This window comes from Zonotrichia leucophrys, chromosome 5, assembly GCF_028769735.1.
Source record: "Zonotrichia leucophrys gambelii isolate GWCS_2022_RI chromosome 5, RI_Zleu_2.0, whole genome shotgun sequence".
NCBI lineage: Eukaryota > Metazoa > Chordata > Aves > Passeriformes > Passerellidae > Zonotrichia > Zonotrichia leucophrys.
The window spans coordinates 19,222,683-19,243,989 of record NC_088175.1 but is presented as its reverse complement, the minus strand read 5'-3'; the positions used below and the strand labels follow the sequence as shown (position 1 = coordinate 19,243,989).

General features: G+C 35.9%; 1 protein-coding gene across 7 annotated transcripts in view; it reads left to right on the top strand.

Moving 5' to 3' along the window:
* MIPOL1 (mirror-image polydactyly 1) overlaps positions 1 to 21,307 on the top strand; it is a 186,286-nt gene that overhangs the window by 63,397 nt on the left and 101,582 nt on the right. For all 7 annotated transcript variants that reach the window (XM_064714569.1, XM_064714568.1, XM_064714571.1 and 4 more), the window contains 2 exons: positions 2,831 to 2,864; positions 3,124 to 3,294. In XM_064714569.1, the coding sequence (XP_064570639.1) occupies positions 2,831 to 2,864; positions 3,124 to 3,294 (205 nt within the window). The remainder of the gene's footprint in view (positions 1 to 2,830; positions 2,865 to 3,123; positions 3,295 to 21,307) is intronic.

The following is a 21,307-nucleotide window of genomic DNA, read 5'->3' as shown; positions in this document are numbered from 1 at the left end:
AATAGAGTAGTCTTGTATGTTCCAAGAGTAAAGAAAGTTTTGTATGGCTTCAAACATCACATGATCCTGTATATAAACAGCTAACATAAACTCAAGATCTTTGATCTTAAAGCTATCAAGTAATGCAGAAAATTAATTATTCTGGTCAACAAACTTGGTCAATGACTCGGGTTTCTGGCATATTGCTGCTTTCTCTGCAGTGGAAACCACAGACATATGAGTGGCAGTTCTTGACACACATGAATCCCTCAGAACACCTTCACTTGTTTTCCCTTCAACCCCTTCTGTCTGCTTCACTCATGTTCTTGTAAACTGACTTAGTTCTGTGCAAAAGTATGAGAAAAGAGAAGAATCTCCATTTCTCAGAGAACATGCATAGTACCTTCCTCAAAAACATGTCATTGCAGAAGGCACTGGAAACACTGGTAATGCCAAAGTAGTACTTGTTCCCAGGAGAATCAGTAACTCCCTTGACTGGTAGTTTGAAACCAAGCTATTACATTTTATTGCTATCATTTAGAGAACAGCAGTTGTACTACCTGTCATCCACTTGGGTGTTCTTTCCCATGCTTTATAGAGAGGTCTGATACCCCGATGCCATTCACCGTCTCAGAACTGGTTTAAGAGATTTCCCTGTGGAGAACATCAGCTTTCTTTTCTAACTACCACCCTTGATAGTTTCTTCCTTCCTTACGGTGGTTGTTCAAAAGGTCAAGTTCCCTGTCTGAGATGTGGAGCACATAGAGATTTGGGGTTTTTATAAAGAACATTGGCTACTTGTGCCACACTCATCAAGTTTTAGAGCACAAGTCACTCTTCCCGTCTGCTTTGGACTTACTCCAATCAGAGAACTTTACAAGAGTGCAATATTGAACAGCCTGCCAACCTTTATCAAACGCTTTAATTCTTTCTTTAAATTAGCAGCTGGAGCAGTTCTATTGTCATTATTTAACTGTAACAACTAAAAGTCTTTCAGGCCTGTTGGCTCTAGGGGTTATGTTATCAGAATGTGTTTAGAAGTGGGAGAGGAGGAATCCTTGATTACTGCTGTTTAAAATCAAAATGCTTTCATTCATTGTCTATGCACAGCACAGGGAGAGTTACCAGGGCAATTACACAGCTCTGGATGCTACTTTTTAAAAATATTGTCACCTAAGGAGATGTTTGTATACCTATAGATAGATCCCTTGTGGCAGTTATATGCTGAAGGTATGCTTATGGCAGAAGTTCTTGTTCTTTTTTCCACTCCCATTTCTCCCTAAGGTATCTTGCTTACCCAGCCTGTTGGTTGGCTGGGTAGCTTTGTTGACCCACACTTTTAGCAGTGTAGAAGTCCTCTGGAGGAGCTGGGTCAGTCCTGCCAATTTACTTTGACAAATACTATTCTTTTCATTGTGAATACAAACTAGCTGGAGATCCATTTTTAAGTCCCGCATGAAGTGGTACTTAGAACAATGTAAAAACCTAAAGCAGGATCTTAAACAGGATCTTAAAGTAGGACCTTAAAGCTGGGCCAAGGATCCAGCTATGAGAATTTATTATAATAATATAATAATTAATACTATGTTTGTTATTTTATTATTTGTGTTACTTTATGAATAAAGTCAAACCCAGCAAAGGTTAGCTTTTACTTTATTTTGTTTAGTTCTGATGCTGACTGAATATGTTGGAGTAGTTACTGCTTCTGAATGCCATGTAAATATAACAGTGATAGTATATTCTGAAATATACGCTGATAGTATATTCTGAAATATTTCTTTTTAATTTAAAATTTTTTATACTTGTTGATTTACTATGTCTTACGTACTGTTATCTGCAAAAACTAATTGAAAATGTGGTAGCTTGTCGTCAAGTGTTCTATAATGTGTTTTAGCTGAAATCATGGCTTTGGAGCAGTGCCTGTCACAGCACTGCTGAAGTGTTGCTGTGTAGATGTTTGATAGTACTATATCTGTCTTAAAATATCATAGGCTACTTTTAGTAGAAGTCACCATTAAGTAAGTAGCAGTTGAGTGGTAAGGTAACTTCAATATGCTCATTTTTCTAGAAGAAAGATCTCTGTCCATTTAACTAACCTTAGATAAAATAAAATGTGTACTATCCCATTTATTAGATTTTTGTGCTATCACTTACTACTTTTACACAGCCAGTATTCAATGCTGTATGACTAAATTCCTCGTATCATCTTTGTATTTGACAGGTCAATATATGTTCTGTTGAAATAGAAAGGGAGGAAAGTGCAGGCAGGTTTGTTCCAGAATTAAATAGGGGCCTTGCAGAGAATTTGCTTAGCTTCCTATTTTATGCAAGATATAAAATCAAAATATTTTTAAAGTTACTTCAACTGGTTTGGGATTTTTCCCTCATTTTGGAAGAAAGGGGTGGAAAAAGAATTCCTTAAAAATGAAAAAAAAAAAACCCTATCAACAAAAGCCATATTCTGTTTCATTTGGGGTGCAATAAAAACAAAACAAAAAAAAAAACCCAGCATGTAAAAGTTGTAAGCCCAGAAATAAATAAAATAAAAGCATCAGTCATTTCTATCACTGGGGAACTTTTTTCATCTAAGCACATATGAACAATTGATCCTTGTAGTCATATATAGCAGTAAACATTAATAACTTAACAGTCTGAAGTCAGTGCTGAAGATATGGAGCATTATTGAAAGATGGAGTCGAGCAGGTGGCACTTTAATATGTTCAGTGTCATGGTTGACTCTAAAGACTAGTAGAATGAAATTACTTGAGGTTCTAAAGATTTAAAAAGCGAACTCATTTTGCTGCACTAAGGAAATGCTACTGATCAGGCTTTCTGTGTCCCTTTTTTCTAGGCTAGAAAATATTAACCCTGAAGAAAATGACATGGTAAGCCATTCTCTGAGGAGATTTCTTGATGTCAGTCTTATATCTTAGAGGCTTAAGTTCAATTGAGTGGGTTTCAAGAACTAAGATGTGGGAAAAAGAAGAATTGACACACTAATAATGTACATCTTTGCTGCAATATGAAAATTCAATAACTTCACTCAGTCAATTTACAATTCACATGTGCCTATTAATTAAAACCCTATATTAAATAAAATATATTAAAACTTCATGTCTGACTAACATATAATGCTGTTGGTAGACATTACAGGAATTACTGAACAGAATAAACAATGCAGACACAGGGACAGATATACTGAAGAATGGAGCTATAATTCTGAACCGAATACACAGGACCAAAGAACGTAAAAAGAAAATAATAGCTGAGGAAATGAATGCAGTAATAGAGCAACGGGATGCTGCTTTATCTCAAGTAAGTCTCTACAAGTATATTATCACTCAGTAGAAAATTTCTTCTTTTGTTGTTTTTTTTTTCTTGGAGGGGGCAGAGGTTGGTTTACTTTTGGGGAAGAAAGCTATTTTGTTTACTTTTCTCTCTTGAAAATCTCAAATGAGAGCCCTTGTAGTAAATGTCTGATTACTAATCAACTTTTTCATCATGGTAGTAGTGTCCATTAAAATGGCATCACTGTGTTTCCTGAGAAAAGTTATGTTTGCATTTTTTTGCACTTCATTACTCTCTGTCTTCTTTCTAAAACAAAATGGTTTTCAGTGAGTTGACCAATCTAAAAAGCTATTTAGGGCTTAGTTCTGAAGTGTGTTGTATTGGTGAAATACATTGGATGACAGTTGACTGGGACAGAAGGATTTATAAAGGTTTGTAAGTAGCAAAAATATACATTAAAGGAAGGTAACAGTACCACATGCAACAATGCAAGCAATTCCTCCCTTTGTTGCCTTACATGCAGGAGATAAAAATCAGCATGTGGTCCTTGACTCTCAAAGTCTTACCCATCTACTACGTGACTTGAAAGAATCTGGGTTCTTTCTTCTGCTCAGATCACTCGTTGCCTGCAATTTCCTATTTTGACAGAACAGTAATTGTCTTCATTCTCTTCATCATAAAGAGAGTTTCCTTGCACTTTTCATCTCATGGAAGAGTTTTTGTCATTACTTTGGTTTGAGTTTAGTTTTTTACCGACCATTTTTAATGCATTTTTAACTCAATAAAGAGTTGTAACGAGGAACAGACCAAGTAGGGAATATATCTCCTGAGAAAAGATTTTAGACTGTGTGAAGCCCCTTATGCCAGGCAACAAATTTAATCTAACTCTTCCAATATTGAAAATTTTGATTTTTAATGTAAGTAACCAAAGTTGGCCCATATGTAACTAATTTAAAGTCAGGTTCGTGATCTTTAATGATATCAATAATGTTAATTGAATTTACATTCTATTGAGAAGTCCTGTGATAAAAGTTCTCCCTCTACAAACACTGTAATTTTCATGGTTTTTCACTCATTTTTTACATTCTCTCCTACTTTAACCTTGAAAGCCCCATCTGCCTAGTACTTAGAATATTTTTTGTGTCTGTCAAGAGTAAGTATTGCAAAAAATCTTAAAGTATTATTGGTGGCATTTTACTTTCTGAGTCTATTTTTTTCTTTTCATAATAATATTGCTGGGATGTTTCCCAGCACAGCTACTGGGAATCGTCCAAAAGCCCTTCCAAAAGTTTATGCTCTTTCTTCTTGCACAGGGCATTCGAAAAGTGAGCATCTTGTAACAGGAAATCTTTCAGCAACTATTATTTCAGTTTTGGTTCTTTGCTGAAGTGGACTTTCAGGCATACTTGGACCATGAAACTTCTATCAATGTCAAAGAAGAATTTCATTGTCAGTCGTTTTAATACACGTTTTAATTTAATTGATTTTAAGCTGCCTGTTTCTGGAGTAATATTTTCCAAGTAATCAGCTTGAAAATTAGTAAAGATAATAATTTTGGATAGTAATGGCTCAGGTGTCATCGCTAGCAAAGCCATGTTTAGCCATATCAGCAAAAAGCACAGGTAATGTTAACTAGATACTGCAGCTGAAAAAACAAATTAATAGAATAATAAATCCTCACAAAATGAAGATGTAAATATTTGGTATTAGGCTGTCGTACTATGATACCACTAGCCATTTATAGCACCATTGTTTTAAATTAATTGTTAATAAAACTATTCATCGTGTGTTTTCAAATATGTGATGCTTTTACAGCTGTTACTGTTGAATCTAGAAAATAGGTCCTTGGAATTGAAGCTACCTTTTCAACCTGTGTTTCTCACTTGATGATTCCTTGGGAATTCATACCGTACTTGAATTATTAGTAGTCTTTTGTTAACATTGCAATAGCAGTAGTTATTACAGTGCTAACAGCAAGAACAATAGGAGAGGGATTCAACATTAGACCACAAAGGGACTAGATATAATTCAGGGGATGTATATGCTTAGCATAACAAATGCAAATTATTGGAAGTTAGATCTGGGGTTGCCTCAGGCATTCATAACAATGCTAGTTAAAATCTTTTTCTTTTTGTGGAAGTGACATCAAATATGAAGGAGAGAATTGAGAGCAGGTTGAGAAGAAGCAGGAATAGAGTAAGCCATTAGCATACTGTGTCTGTCCTCTGGAAAATACATTTGTGAAGTTCAGGGGTCACTGGGCAATCGAGGTTGAATGTTTCATGAGACATGGTGTTGCTTTGTTCCTGGCTGCTGTTGTGTGGAGCTGGAGACACCAATGTCATTTGAGTGACCACCAGAGCTGGTTCCATATGATAGACGCAATACCTACACAATAACAAGAGTCTGGGCTGACTGTGTTTAGTGAGGCTGCATCTATTGCTTTTTGCTGTGATTTCCTTCATGATAGCCTGGCATTTGGCAACTGAGCACAGCAAGCCTATGTAGTGTCTAGCTTTTGGGGGTTAACTCATGGGATTTCTGATTTTTCTGTGTAAGAAACAATAATGTGAAAACTTTCACAGCTTAAACACATTGCTTTGATTTCAAGTGAGGAATAAAGTACATTTTCAGAGAATGGACATTCTTTAAACTATGCGTTTCCTATGACCAGGTAAATACAGATTACTTCCAACTAGTCCTTTAAATTCAGTTTCATCATGCTTTTTTTGGTAAATGTACTACTGAGCTACATTTAGTTGGACTGCAGTTGCAGCATACGCAATGATTATCTTGTTGTGACTCCTCTGTTTAGATTTTATTTGAATTCTTTTATTCTTCAAAAAATGAAGAGCACTGTCCATGTCTTGGAAGGCCATGAAAATGTTTTTTCTAGCTGTAACATCCAAGAACCTCTGTGTATTTTTTGAGTTTTCCAGTGTGAGCATTGCTTCTTACTAGGAAGCAGATTGAGGCACTTCTCTCACTGTATTGAGCTGTGCAAGTGTATGTAATCTCAGATCTTTCACTAGATTGCTGAGCAAATATGCAAACTACTTTTTGTATGTGTGAAAACAAATGAAATGGTATAAACTCAAATATTTGATACTACTTTTAGTACGTATTTTCAAGTGAATAATAAACAAACAACTAAAGCATGGCTAAACATTGACATCCATCTTCTGTATCAACCCCCTTAAAAAAACAAACTCAACAGTTTGGTTGTATTTGCTAAGATATGTTTGTTAGTGAACAGATATTGTGTGATACTGAGGATCTACAGTGTGTTTTATGGCTGATCCTCTGAAAGAAATAAAACAACATTTTCTTGTCTGTAACATTCAGTTTTGTCTTAACTCATTCAAGGAAAAAAATTGTTTGTCCAGGTGATCATAATGCAGTTTTACCTTTCTTGAGAAATCTCTCTTGCTTGAGTAATCCAGTGAGTGACAGACACTTAGTAGAGATTCCATATGGCATAGTCACATTGTGTGATCCTCATAAAATACTCTAAAGAAGTGATTTCCAGCAGGAGGCAATGCAGTACAGTGTCTCAGCAACCTATCAGCCACATCGCACCTTGTGGACAGGAATGTTAATATCATTACAGGGTTGGCAGCCAAAGACTTGAGTAAGTCATTACAATTACTTTTCTTCTGGTTTAGACAAGAAAGGGGACCTTTTAATTGGTACAGCTTGAAGGAAGTGATTTTTTAAAGCTCATTAAGAGATTAGGAAATTGTGTGTTTGATATGTTTCCAGTCCTAACTAATTCTGTAAATGTGGGAGGTTTTTAACTGGTAACAGTCATTTCTATACCGAGTTTTAAATATTAAAGACATATATATAATTTGCTGTTAAGGAATAGCAGTGGTTTCATGGCTGGCAAAGTATTACCTCTAGTACACTGATCTTGAAGCAATAGCGTAACTGGCAAGCAAACCTGGTTTTACAGCTTTGAATAGTTTGACCACATCCTGCTGTGCAGGAACATGCTTATGACTGTTCATGTAAAAAATTGGCAGGCACCCAGTTGCTCATCTGAAGCAAGTTAAAGAATCCTTCTCCATTTTGAGGCGCTGCTTGGCAGCAGGCAGCACTTTATCATCATTGAAAACAATGACGAGATGCACTGTGCTTGACTTCCCATCACTATCAGTTTCGACTAATGACTAATAACTGATAAATGTCTGTACTTAGAACTAGTCAGCTTCTTGCTAGCTTTTCTTTTGTTGTTTTTGTTCTGCTAAAGTAATTTTCTTCCTTTTACACCAAGTAGTGTAAAAGGAAGAACTCTGTGTTGCCTGTGATTTACAGAGCATTAAGGCATTCTCAGCCCTGGAGTGAACAGGTCTTACTGAGTTGGTAAATCCAAGAGCTGTATGAAATGTAAAAACAAGAAATATAAATGAAAAAAAATATTTCCAAATCTTGGACCCTTAATAGGGGAATATTCAGGTGACAGGTTACAATGCCTCATGATTCTTAGGACAGAGGTGATCCCTTTGCAAACCAAACCACAGTGTGGGATGGTTTTTTTGTACTTTTAATTAGAAGTCTAGTTTTATACTCTGTGTTTTGGTACCCTTTGGCACTTCTTGATTAAGAATGCTAATCAAGTTCTTGGCTGGCAGGAGCATATCTGACAGTATCCCCCTTCCTACTCTCTCAAGGTGCTTACCCTACTTTTCCATTTGCCACACATACTTGGGAACAGGAAAAGAGGTAGAACGCAGTATCCATAGTTGTTTACGAACCAGGCAGCTGCTGTTGGATACTGCTGTTGATGATTTTGGTCATAAACTTATTTCAGGAGGAAAGTGAAAGTAAAGGGAATGTTTATTGTACTTTGAGGATCCAAGAACCATGCTTGTTCACTAATGGCTAGTTTCCTTTGGGAAGGCAACAGCAAGTGGATGTTGTTCTCATTTGCATCCTTTTCTCTGAGAGGTAGCTGATGAATGGGCATGGGAAAATTCCTTGCCCGCAGGATGGCTGAACAGAGCGAGGACACCTGTCTGCAAGATACCCCTTTTTGCCCTGTGAATTTAGTCCAAGTCCTGAGAGAAAGTGAAGGGGATATGGAGTAACATATAGAGTAGATTAAAAAAGAAAAATAATTTGAGATTTAACATTAAAAATTGCACAGTGACTGGGGGAGTAAAGAAAGAGGGGTTGATTAAATAGTTGTCAGTTTGATTGGGATTCACATCAGTGGCCTCAGGTAAAGCTCAGAGATGTCTCTTCTTTGGGGGTAATGCTGACTAAAAGGGATCCTGAAGGGAAATCACAAAAAGGAAAAGTTATACGAGCAGTGGTTTTGATAAGCAATATTAGTTTTAGTCTATTGCATTTCACTGCAACAGTGCTTTAAAATGTCGCATTTCATTTCCTCTGTACTTAAATAAAGATAATCCGTTGTAAGTTTGATCCATGTTTTCTTTGCTCCCTCTCAGAATAAACCAAGTGAATCTCCCCAAACGTCAAACCAAGCCATGATTGCTGTATCTGGGACACATGGAGTAAAACTATCATGAATGATGCTGAAGAGCATTGGGAATCTTTTGCATCTCAGAAAAAGGCCGGTTCTTCACTACTTGGCTACTTAGTTTTTCAAAAAACAAACCCGGTTTGAAAATATATAATAATTCTTTACTTTCCAAGATGATTAGGTGTGCTCTGACTCTCTACCTTGGGTATATTTGTGCTGGCTTTAGCATGAATATTTTCCAGGAGAAAATGCCGTTAAATATTTGGCTACATTTAGGAGATCATTCTTGCCTCTGAGGTAGGAACTTTAGTTCACTGGAGGCCTAACTAGAGAAGAAACTGGCCAAACTTGATTTCTTGCATGGGTTTTCTGATTTGTGTAGAATGTCCACCCAAAAATAATGCCTGTTTAATCTTTTGCGATAGTGCTCTGTTTAATTTGATCAGAGTCTGTAATTCACAGTTTTCAAAGCATTAAGAAATCTACTGAGTGGTGAGATGTTCAAACAGGATAGTAGGAGAAGGTTTAGGGACACTACAAATCTGTGTTTGTAGTGTCCCTAAACTGTCTGTGTCAGTTTGTCTCTCATGCTGAAGTAGCAGAGGTTGTGATTTCTCTGTAGGCAGGTATCTGTTAATATAGAGCATGAAACTCTTTGGTTTCACTGGAGTTGGAATTTCATTAGTGAAAGCAAGTATTTTGCAATTTATTCCTTAGTTTAGACTTCAGTGAGTCTTTGGTTGCATGAAGTCTTGTATTTTTTGAGTTAATACTTCTTGAAGTGCAGGTCAGATGGTAGGTCATTAATGGAGGGAGAGGAGAATCTGAAGGAAATTACCCTGAGGAGCTGTTATACTGAACTTCAGTATTTAGTCCATGAATGCTAAGTGTGAGTAAATATGTAAATGTTAATGAAGTGTTTCCTTGAAGAGAGGGATTATGGTTTTTCTTTTTGAGCTTTAGAAGCAAAATTTTAATTGATACTGCATTTCTTCTTTTTGCTGCCATAAGGTTTTGACTGAATGATGCCTGGAGACACATCATTGTTTGCATTGTTAAATCACCTGTTGTTCCTCTGCAAACAGTGTGTTGTGCAGAATTCAGAAAATACATGTCTGCATAGTATTTGAGGGCATGATCAAGCTTGATATCTTTAATTGTAAACTTTAATGAATTTCCAGTTGAACATTCATCCTCTCTTCAGTACCTAGAAACCTCTCACCCCTTTGAAAATGGCAGTAAATTTGTGTGCAAGTGTGTTCTATTAATTGCTGTTTGACTCATCTATCATGGGCTAAGCTTTATATTCACACAGCTTAGACTTTCAAGCCAATTTCTGGAATTAATTTAAATATTTAATGTCAAAACCCTAGGACGAAAGAGAGGAAAAATGTTTTGTATGCTTATTGATCACCTGTTTCAGTAGCAGCAATGCATAGAGGAAACTTCCAATGTTATAAAAGCAGAATTCAAACAGTTTTCCCTCTGAGGAGTATCACTGTGCATGCAATAACATTTATAGGTACCAAAACTCTGCATGCAATAAGGTCTGTAGGTACCAGAACTCTGGTAGAGGTACCTTAAGTAGGTTTTCCATGATACTTAACACTTCACAGTTTCAAGATAGGTACTGAATGTTGAATCTGATTTTGCTTCGGTTACTTGTTGGATAAAATGTTGGATTTTCTTAAAAGTTGGAAAGAAACTCACCCAGAACTGTATGCTTTGTATGAAAAGCTGGTTTCCTTAGCCAACCTTCTAAGGAAACTTTATGCAAAATTACTTTGTTATTTTGGATATGCAGATGAGTTTGCGTAAGAATTCTTTTGATAATCAACAAAGAAGATTTTGTGTTTCATTTTTATAATTAATCTGGAGTCTGAAAAGGCTAATATGCCTGGCCTACATGTTCACTTGCTCCTCCTGCCTTGACCCTTCTTTAGTGTTCGTAAGTGGCAATTTTGTGTTTTATTATGTCTGTATTAGCAAGTAGTGTGAATTGGAAGGTGGTGGATCTGGAGTACGAAGTAGTTCTCAGCATCTTACATCCACATTAACCCCTTTCCAGAATGGGGAGGGGTTTGGTTTGGTTTGGTTTGGTTATGGGTGTTTTGTTTGTCTGGGTTTTTTTGTCTGATTAGCTGTAGTCAAGACCTATGGACTGAATACCATTTGTGTCAGAATGCACTAGGTGAATTCCTAGTTTGAGGCATCTTTGAGTTTGCTTAAATAAAAAAAGTAATCCAAATTGTTTTCTCTGATAGCACTCCATGGTGCAGAGAAAGTGCTGAGTAGCATGTAAATTGTGCATTACATGAAATTAATGATAAAAATGAGATAATTTTAAGAAAGAGAATGAGATTTATTAAAATAAATAGGGAAGTAAAAGCTATCAATGTTCTTGGAGAAAGTATTCTAGTATGGTTATGTTCAGACTTTTTCCTTTGAAAATTATTAGACTACTTTGTATGCACACTTTTCTGGTGCCAATTTTTGTCCTGTCATCAAGATGTAAATGAATGTGGTTCCTTCAAGGAGAAATAGGTTTCAAACTAGTAGCATAAATTGAAAATAAAGTAATACACAGAATGAAAAGTTTGGATTTAATTTGTACAGTGGAGAAATCTTCAAAGAATAGCGGGCAAACTATATTGCTGATTGTGCCACTTGTACAAAGTCAGTAATTGACTAAGAGTGTTGTGGGATGTGGAGCTAAGAAGAATGAATAGAGCTACTTTTTGTTGACTTAATTTATTTTTATTTCCAGAGTCCCTGAGGTGAAATATTGACCTCTCTTCCAGCACTGCAATACCCTCCACAGTCATCCTTATGATTCAGCATGTGTGCTAAGCTGTAAAGAGAGGAGATGAGTAAGGCAGCTAAGGTCTAGCAGTAACAGAGGATATAAGGAAAAATTACTATGATGATGACAAGCTGATTATTCATTTTCAACAGAATTGTAGATGATTTGGACTGAAATTTGGGACTTAAAGATGTTTTTGTTAGTTCCATTTCTTCCTTTTCTTTTGTCCTTTATCAGGACACACAGGCAGTATGTACTAAAAGGTTCACCTGTAATACCATGATTACAATAGCAGAATAAAAAGAAATTTGGGACTTAAAAATGTTTTTTATAGTTCCATTTTTTCTACATTTTCAACTATTTTTAAATAATCAGGTAACAATTACCAAAATGGCAGTTTTCTCTCTTGGCTTTGTCTGAATATCATGACCTTTATTTTTGGTTGTGAAGCTGTTAATCAATTTTTCCAAGTCCTTAGGCTTGATGAAATTATTTTACATATTCTACTTTAAAGTGTATGGTGATCCTGACAAGAAAAAAAGGAACAAGAAAATCTATCAATATTCTCTTTATGAAAGAGAGATTTCACAGTAGCATTAACTTATCTTTGTCTGGTTCACCAAGTATGCCTACATTTGTTTGTTGTATGGCTTTACTATTTCGTGCTTCAGATTGTGAGTATCTAGGATTTAGCCTCTTTTCCATGTTCTGTTTATTCACTGTTAATTATTTTTCAAGCTGAGTTGCTTGAGAACAAGAAAAATTTAGCTTCCATTACCCTCTATTGCAAATGAAGGACAGGCTTTCCTATTGCATGTAGTCTGCTTGTGATTATAAGATGCTCTAGTAAGGGAACTTTTTAATGTGTTCTGTGTTAATGTTTGTTGTCATTCTTTACAGTCATGTTTTTGATTTGCTGTTAAATATGAAGCACAAAATATAATTTTGGTTTATAGTTTACTTTTGTATTGAAAATGCATCTTTAAATTACACAATACAAATATGTAGAAATATGTAAAGGCCCTTAAGAAGCTGTGACTATGTAAAAAGTATACTTGTAGCTATAACAAAAGAAAAATTATCGCAGATGAAGAACATATTAAATCATACAAGTATGACAACTTTTTGAAGTTCTGGAGTTGTTATCAGAAATACAGAATGCAAGTGTCTAACTACAAAGTATTTAATTGGTTTAAAATATTGATGCAGTAATGCTTATGAATGTGCATGCTATATTGTTAATAACAGAATTGATAACTATCTTTTGAGAGAGAGCAATTTTAACATTACCTATTATTTATTAATTACTACCTATAAATATGTAAATATAAGTTTATATATATATATATAATGTCATTTGTGCATCAGTAATTGGTCATCTTTCGATTATGCTGTTACTTATTTCTTAATTAGCTGTAACATCTTTCTCTGCTATCTGCAGAAGTATTATCAAAGACTAGAGAAACCCCAAAATACAGTGTAAAGCTCTCTGTCAAAAGAATGGCTATGAACACTTTGCTCCTCATTGTCTCTTGAGATGACTTTTCACCAATAGATAAAATTTCTTTCAAGTCTTGTTATAATTATGATGAGGATTTTCTTATTTCAGAGATGGTATTACAGATCCAAGCAATGTTAGGAAACAATAGTTTTCACTATTTTTTTTCTGAAAGTGATCTACTGTCTTGTATTCAGTATGGGAGTGAGCACCAGGCCTCTCTGTGAGTTTAATTCCTTCATCTTTAAGACAAAGTTTTTCTTTCTTAATCTATAGGCATTCTTTCAGCCTCATTGCCTGGGCTTCTGTTCACAATCAAAGTGTTAGGACTTCAACAGAATCTTAGTCTGAAAAACAAGTCTTGAAAGATTCACTGTGAAAAGGAGAGCATCCAGTGGCATCCTTTAAGAGGAAACACCAAAATTGTGGTTAATACCTTATGCTAAATCATTCCATCAGCTGGCCTTCTATTGTTGGGCCAGCCAGCGGCTGTGTCTGTCCTTACGTGTTCTCCTTATGTCTTGTATGGTGTCTTCTATGGTGTCTCTTCTCAGCAGTAGTCATGCATTTTACCCGTTTTGTTTGTTTTGGCAAGCAGGCCTATCACTTTGCTTTTAGATGTTCTCATAGCATTCTTCTGTCTGTGTGTTTTTCTTAATTTTTTCTCCCCTCAGGGTGTCCTATCCCCTGTACATGAAGAATGGGATTGCGGGATGAGAGCAGTGTTGATAATTGCACAGGTCAAAGGCAGAAGATTTTAGGTTTAAGCATTTCTTGCTTTTCAGTAACATATCTGAAAGCTTTTAGGTGACTGTTATTCAGAGCTGCAGAATCAGCCCACTTGAGAAGGTGCATCTCTTTGGGTATCTAGTTACACTGATATCTATAAAACACCTTAATGAAGCTAAAGCTAAATTTTGTTACAAAGATAGTATCTTCAGATTCAACTGCTATTTAATGTTTGCAAAGTCTTATTCATGTACCAAAATCATACAGGCATTTCTCTGTATTACCAAAGCTCAGAAATATATAATTTCTAAATGTGTGCGTTTGTTTTAATTTTGCAGAGCTTTTGTTTATTTTCTTGAATCTTTCTTTGTGGGATGCCTTTGTATTCTATGTATGATTTATTTAAAGTTCGTGCAAAGCTGATTAATTTCTTGATTTTTAAAAATTATTTTCATTCCACTTTTTAGTGCATATAAAAAACCCTATAAAAGCTATCTAGAATACAATTTATGTATTTTCTGTTACCTAGCTCTATTTGCTATTACTTTGTATTAATGAGACAGAAAGTGTTTTCACAATAACATTTGAAGATTTGTAATTAGTTTCTTCATTTTCACCCTTACACTTAGTTAAAACACTGCCATTAATATTGCTTTCTTATAGTTACGTCCTTCAGTATTCAAGTTTCCTAAAAATCCATAGAAAAAGAACAAATACTACAGATTGGGATGATTTATTGAAAAGTGCCTGTTGTCTCTGCAAAAGTTTGTGTTTTCACCTACCGACTTGTTGTTTTCGTTTGTAATAATCTAAGTTTGTGTTTTCACCTACCGACTTGTTGTTTTTGTTTGTAATAATCTCTAGTTTAAAGTAGCTATTATTACATGTTAAACAAGTTTTGTGTGGACATATTTTGCACCAGAAAATATTAAAGAACTGCTACTTAAGCAACTGATGGCTCAATTGAGAGTATGAAATTTACCAGGACAAACAGACAGTATCTACTACAAGATACACCTGCAATAACAGAATAAATAGCAGAATAAAAAGGTTTTAAAACTCTGTCATCTATACAGTGATCCATGGTACTGTTTTCTTGAAAAATGTGATGATATTTAAAGATGGACCAGAAGTATTCCTGTCCTTTTGTGCAGTAAATGCCAACTTAATGTTTCAGCAATAGCCTTGTTTGCATATGGATTTTACAAAAATCCATTGAAGATTATTTGAAAACCAACTCATTAGAATGACAGATTGCTTACCAAATTTTGTTTTCTTGTCAACTAATATTGGTTACATTCAATTAAACAAGGTTGTATTTCTAAAAACATAATCTCAGTCTGCGGCTGAGTGCCTTGCCTATATCTGCAAATCAGATTCCTAATTTCTAGATCTAGTTGGAAAATTAGGCAGTGAATGTTTCTAAAATTGCTCCTCTTCATGCAGCTTTCACATTTCCACTGCCTCTGTTCTACTATATACATTGTTTGAGTGCCAGCACTGCAGATTATTAAGCGAGGGTGAGGGAAAGGCTGTAAACAAAAGCAATTGTCAGCTTTCTGTCATGGTGTGTTTGACAAGCTGTCTCCTGGCCACAGGCCACTTGGTTGTAATGGTGCTGACTGTTCTGAGGAACCAGCACAACATGTGGCCACATGAAGCAATAGCTCCATGTCATTTGGTCAGGTCTATAAAGCAAAGGTTTGGGGTGTAGCAATCCCAGTTCTGACATGATCTTGCTAGCTGATTAAGATTCTTAAACTTTGTATGCTAATTTGTCATCCCACAAAGCAAGAAACTGCTATGTATTAATTTGATTTGAGTGTTGGAAAAAGTGAGTAGTCATTGTTTATGAAAAGTTACTACATTATTATTTATGAGTTTAATTATTTAATTAAAGACAAATCATGTAATAAAGAGCGTATGTATGGTAAAAAGGTGAAGTAAAAATGTAGACAAAAGATGAAGTGGTGTAGTGAAGTGAACCTTATTCAGGCCAAGACAAGAACTGTGAATTAGAGTGTACATTAGGTGCACATTCTGCCATGCAAAAGAAGGGAACAAAGATGTTGCATTTGAAGGAGGGAGAAGCTAAGGAACTTGGAGAGGGAAGACTTATGTTTCCTTCTTTCAGCAAAAAAGGAGGAGAATTAAATTTCTTTTATAAAGTTATTTAAAAATATAGTTTATGTCTTTCTGAAATTTGTGTTCCATCCATTAGTAACACATAATCCTTGACCAAAGCTGCCTGGCAAATGAGTATGTGGGATTTGCATTGATTTGGAAAATGCATGCTAAGACCATAAATAAAATAAGATCAGAATAATATTTTAATATTCGGATGCTTTGACTTGCTTCTTGGTGACCTTTCTTGCAGTACTTCTTAGTCCTTAACCATGGTAGAAATTATTTCAGGTAGTCAGCAGGGTATTTAGGTCTTGGTTTTCATGTAAGAGGTATATTAATGCATGTTCTGCTTAAATGGCAGATTTATTCCAAAACCTCTTGGGTGTTGTGTGATTTTATTCTTTAAATGTCTTTAAAGATGTTGAAGTTAATTACTCTGAATTATTTTCTATGCAGAAGTTTCTGCTCTGAAGTCTCTTGTATCAGTATGCTGGGCTTACTAAATGTCCATTGAAAGCAAAACTGATCCTAGTCTAACTGTTACTGTACTTGCAGACCTTTATTCAGTGATTGAGATTCTAATTGAGATTCTTTAATTTTTTGACATTACTTTTAAAAGATAATCTTGGCTAGTGAGTGCTCTTTTGCTCTTGTGATAAAATTTAAATTAGTGTTTTCCCTTTCCTGAATTATTTGGGAGTATTGGTAGTTTCCTTTGCTTTTGAATATAACAATGACATGAGAATTATAATGGCATTGTACTGTGACAGTCTCTAGTCTTTCTAAAACTCTGCAGTGGGGCGTGAGCAGGCATCCTACTTGTGTACTACTCATCTGCTTACATGCTTAGTTTATACATTATTTATTAGACTTACAGGCATGAAATTAAAAAATTGAATTAATAATGTGACTTTGATGTAAAGCAGAAGTTGCTTATTTATATATGACAGGCAATTAGGAAAAAAACACTCTTAGTTTAGTTCGATGCATTTTTGCTTGCTTTCAGACCCAGTACAACCTCATCAATAAATGTTTGACACCAGGTTACTAGGTTTGTGTTTTGATCAGAAACAACTCAGAGGTGAGGTAAGTTTGTTAACTTATATGCAGCGGACACAGGAAAATGTGAAGGTGACCCAGTTATGTGGCTTCAGCAGCTCCTGCTTCTGTTTCCTCCTGCAGATGAGGTGTTTGTCAGCAGCCCCTGTTAGCACAGGCGTGGCCATCCAGTGCTCAGCCAGCACAGGAACCGTGCTTGAATGACCTGTGAGTCACACACAGCTCAGGAGCGTCACCTTTTCCTTTCTCCATTTCTTGCACATTTTTATAATGAGTTTCATTGATTAGGAAAGTCTTTGTGTGCTGAACGCACTGAAAAGTAGATCAGGGTTGTTTTGATCTTTGAAATATCATCATTGCAGGGAAGTAAGACTATGTAGAGAATGCAGTTGGGTGGGTATCAGTGCTGCTCAGTGCTGTGTAATCACTGCACGTGTAAGGATGGTTCACATGAAGGGTGTCAACAGTTAAATTTCATGGTCTAAATTTTCTGAATTTCTTACCGTACACTTGCAGTTCCTTTAACCATTAAAACGAAAATAAAGGAAAACTTGTTTTGCTGCATTTGAAGTGTTCAGAAATAGACAGGGAGAGGAATGGTAGGAGGAAACCTAGTCATGCTTACAGCATATTATCTGCCTTAATGCTGCAGGTTGCAACTGGCTTATAGTGACAAAGAAAACATAAATGTTTTATTTTGATGCATTCCTTTTTGTAGCTTTTTAAAACAAGACACCATTGCACTGCTACCAAAAAAACAAAAGAAATAAAGGCAGCATTTAAATCTAAGTGTTTCTCTTACTAATAGAATATAACTCTTAAAAGATGCGTGTGTTTCTGAGGCCTAAACTCTACAAAAACACTTTTTTTTCTTGAAATTCCAGTAGTTCTAAGCTGCTGGGCATTGTATAAATAATCATTCAAACACATTTGTTGATGGTTTGCCAAAACTTTGAAGTGAAGTAATTTTTTTCAGAAGCTAGAAAACTTTAATACAAAATTATAATTTAAAGGGATTTTTTTCTAGTGATTATTATGTAGAAACTATTTTATTTCTTTTAAAATTATTACTTTAGAAAAAAGGGATAAATTCTATTTATATAAGTGCTTCCAAACATCTGCAGTTCAAAGTACATAATTCACAGTGACACCAAAGGTTGGTTTGTGTTTTGACTGGATGACTTTGGTATTATTTTTGTCTGCAAAGGAAAGAGTGTATAGCATCCAAGTGGTGCAAGATGTTTGCCTCTCCAGAAATTGTGATGAATTTGGGACAAGGGGCAGACTGTTAAAAAAAAAAAAATACTGAGGGAGGGGGAAGAAGGGCAGTCAGAGTGAGAATGCTTGCGTTCCATTCGGCATATTTGAGCTGGGAGCCAGTCTGAAGTACAGATCATTATAAATAAAGTAAGAAAAGGTGGACAAAACAACTGACTAAGAGAAGAATCAGCTGAATTGGTTTTGTTTGCTTCACATGCTTATTTATTGCATTTAGGTTTCCACAGGTGAAGACTTCAAAATACAACAGGTGAAAAAGTAGCTTTGTTTCTTCATCTTTTTCATATTTCGTGTCTGGAATAATTATTTGTACTTCACTTGTTCACTGCAATGAATATGTGTTAACTAATTTCAAAACATAGATGCACTTTATCACTTCAGGAAGTATTGTGCTGTGTAGTAGTAGGATCTCAGTACCCCATAAACTTGTCTTTCAGTGGTATTGATGCATTTTCCATCAATGTATGTGTCACTTACTTTGCTCATTGAACATTTTTCTTAAAATGCGTAAAGGAAAAAAATACATGTGGGAAAATAGTTCTGCCGTTCAGATGGACTCTGACTTTCCCAGAATTTGGAGAACCTAAGCCATTTTCCCAAGTTATTCAGTAGGAGCTAGGTTATTTTTATTTCACACTACTACAGTAATTGAGAATTGCAGTTGAGCAAGGTCTTTGTGCGTAGAAGTCCACAGAATGTGGCAGAGTACTCAGTGTTTGAAGGCACTGATATGCAATCAAGTCATTATGCACTGGCTGACCCAGAGTGAGTGACTTAGCACTCTCTTTTGATTTTTGTGTGACTTGAATAAAAATATGTTACCTTAAGTGTAATGACAGAATTAAGCTGTAGGTGTGAGAGTGTGATTATGTATTTTTAAACTAGGGAGGCCTCCTGTGACTGACTAGTGAGATCAGATTGGACCAAAGATCCACGTGCCTCACCAGCCTGACCTCACTCAGGTCAGCACAGGAACAAGCACCTTACAGTGAGTGCCTCCATCTAGGCACTGTGGCTTTTGTCAGCAAGCTCCTCAAGTGTACCCTTGTGTGTTTTATGCCAGTGATGATTTTCAAGTTTGTAAGTGCTGGAAGTTTTGATAAGGATTCTAGATAAACAAATGTATTCTAATGAAATATTATCTTTCCTATGTACTAATTGAATAAGACAATCAAATAATATTCAGAACTGAGGAAAGAACTTAGTGTAGAATTTTGCCTCATATTAGTACATTTGTTTAATTAGACTTTGACCCCCATACCTTTAATAACAGAGACAAATCAATTCCTTTCCTTTTTCCCTAGCTTATAAATGGCATAATGTGTTGACTTTTTTTCCCCTAGGATATTGCCATAAGTTCAGGAGAGGTTAGTTTGGATTCCTTTTAATGAAAGGCAATGAAAAATATTATATGCCATACAGTAATATTAAAATCAAATATAGATGTAATGGGATTAAATGGCCACCAGGACTGCATTTATAGTAAGGAAGTGTTATGGTTTTCTGTTATTTTCAGTTTTGGCTGTTGCTTCCTGAGCCAGGTAGTGTCACAGTACCCTTTCCTGGGTCAAATCTGTGCTTAAATACAAAATGAGAAATTCATCTGACATTACCACCCTAGTTCAATGAGATGAAAGTGAGGGACCCTGGTGTAGCAAAATGTGAGCATTTTGAAAGCAGCCTGATTGACCTAAGATGTGCAGAGTTAAACTGGCTTCTGCATGAAACCTCTGGGGATAGGTATTTTCATACAAACTACACAGGGACCTCATGGGTACGGACAGGAGGCCGCTCTGCTCGCTGTTTTGCTTTGCTGTATTCCATCTTTGTCCCTACTAACATTATTTCTCCAATGGCTTGCAGGTTTTTCTTTACTTTTGTGTAATGTATGAACCTTTTACTTTGAGAATACCTCACTGAAGGATCATCTTAAATAACGATCAGAAAATAACTCATCAATCTGTGTAGATGTGGCAGGCAATGTAACACTATTTTAACATGTTACAGGTACAAGTTGAAGAAGAAAATGCTGAAAAGCTGACAGCATGTTAAAGATGATTTGTTTATACAAGTGCTAAAGTTATGTTTGATATGTTAATGCAACCTCATTTTCTAGTAAAGGCCAAACACTATTAAGTGGTTATTTGCATTGATTTTTCTATCTTCTGAAATATTTGATTCAAGGTAAACCATCTTTACTCCTTTTGTATAACTGGAGCTGAGGCTGTCTTTTAACAGTCGCTTTCTGTGTGGGCCTCATGGATTTTACTCAGTGATATTCTCCTGGTCCATTTCTTGAACTCTCTATCAGTGTCCCTTTTAGCAGACGCTCCTTTTTCAATTTGTCTGGATTTTCCCTTTAGTGTTTCAACACTCCCACCTGGGGAGTCACTGAAAGGGGTCAGCACCCACTGCAGCTTGAACCAGTGCCTCTCACAAACATCCTCATTCTGCTGAATCATGTTACCTGATGCTCATTAAAAAAGACTCAACAGTAGCCTAATCATTTCCATTTTAACATGGGAGGGAAGGATATGTTTACTTGCTTTCTATCCTTGCTTTCCTGGCTGAATCTCTTCTTATCCTTTTGGTATGTTACCTGCTTTGCTTTTCATTTTGTGTCTTTGCTGCTTGTGATATATCCTTTGGTGAGTACAGAGGTATTTGTTTCAAGAGACTGCATGCATTTAGAAGAGTTGCATGGTGGAAATACAGTTAAAGAGAAGATTGAGGTCCTGTTGCAGGTCGTGGATGATTTTGTACTGACAACTGTCAGCTGGGCAGTGATGGTTGCTCAAGGAACACTTGGAGTAGGTTTAATGAGGTTCACTGTCTGTCAAGTACATCATCACCTGATTCAGGCTAGCTAAGGAGACTTTTTGGGGGAAATACTTTCAGAGACGAAAACAGATGTGTGGGTTTGAAAAAAGAGAGGAAACTTTTGTCAGGATTGATTTTGGGGGTGGGTTTTTTGTACCTTCAATTGTCTGCCTTGCCTCTTCAGCTACAGAACTGTGAATGCACACAGTAGACCACACAGTAAAGTTATTTCTTA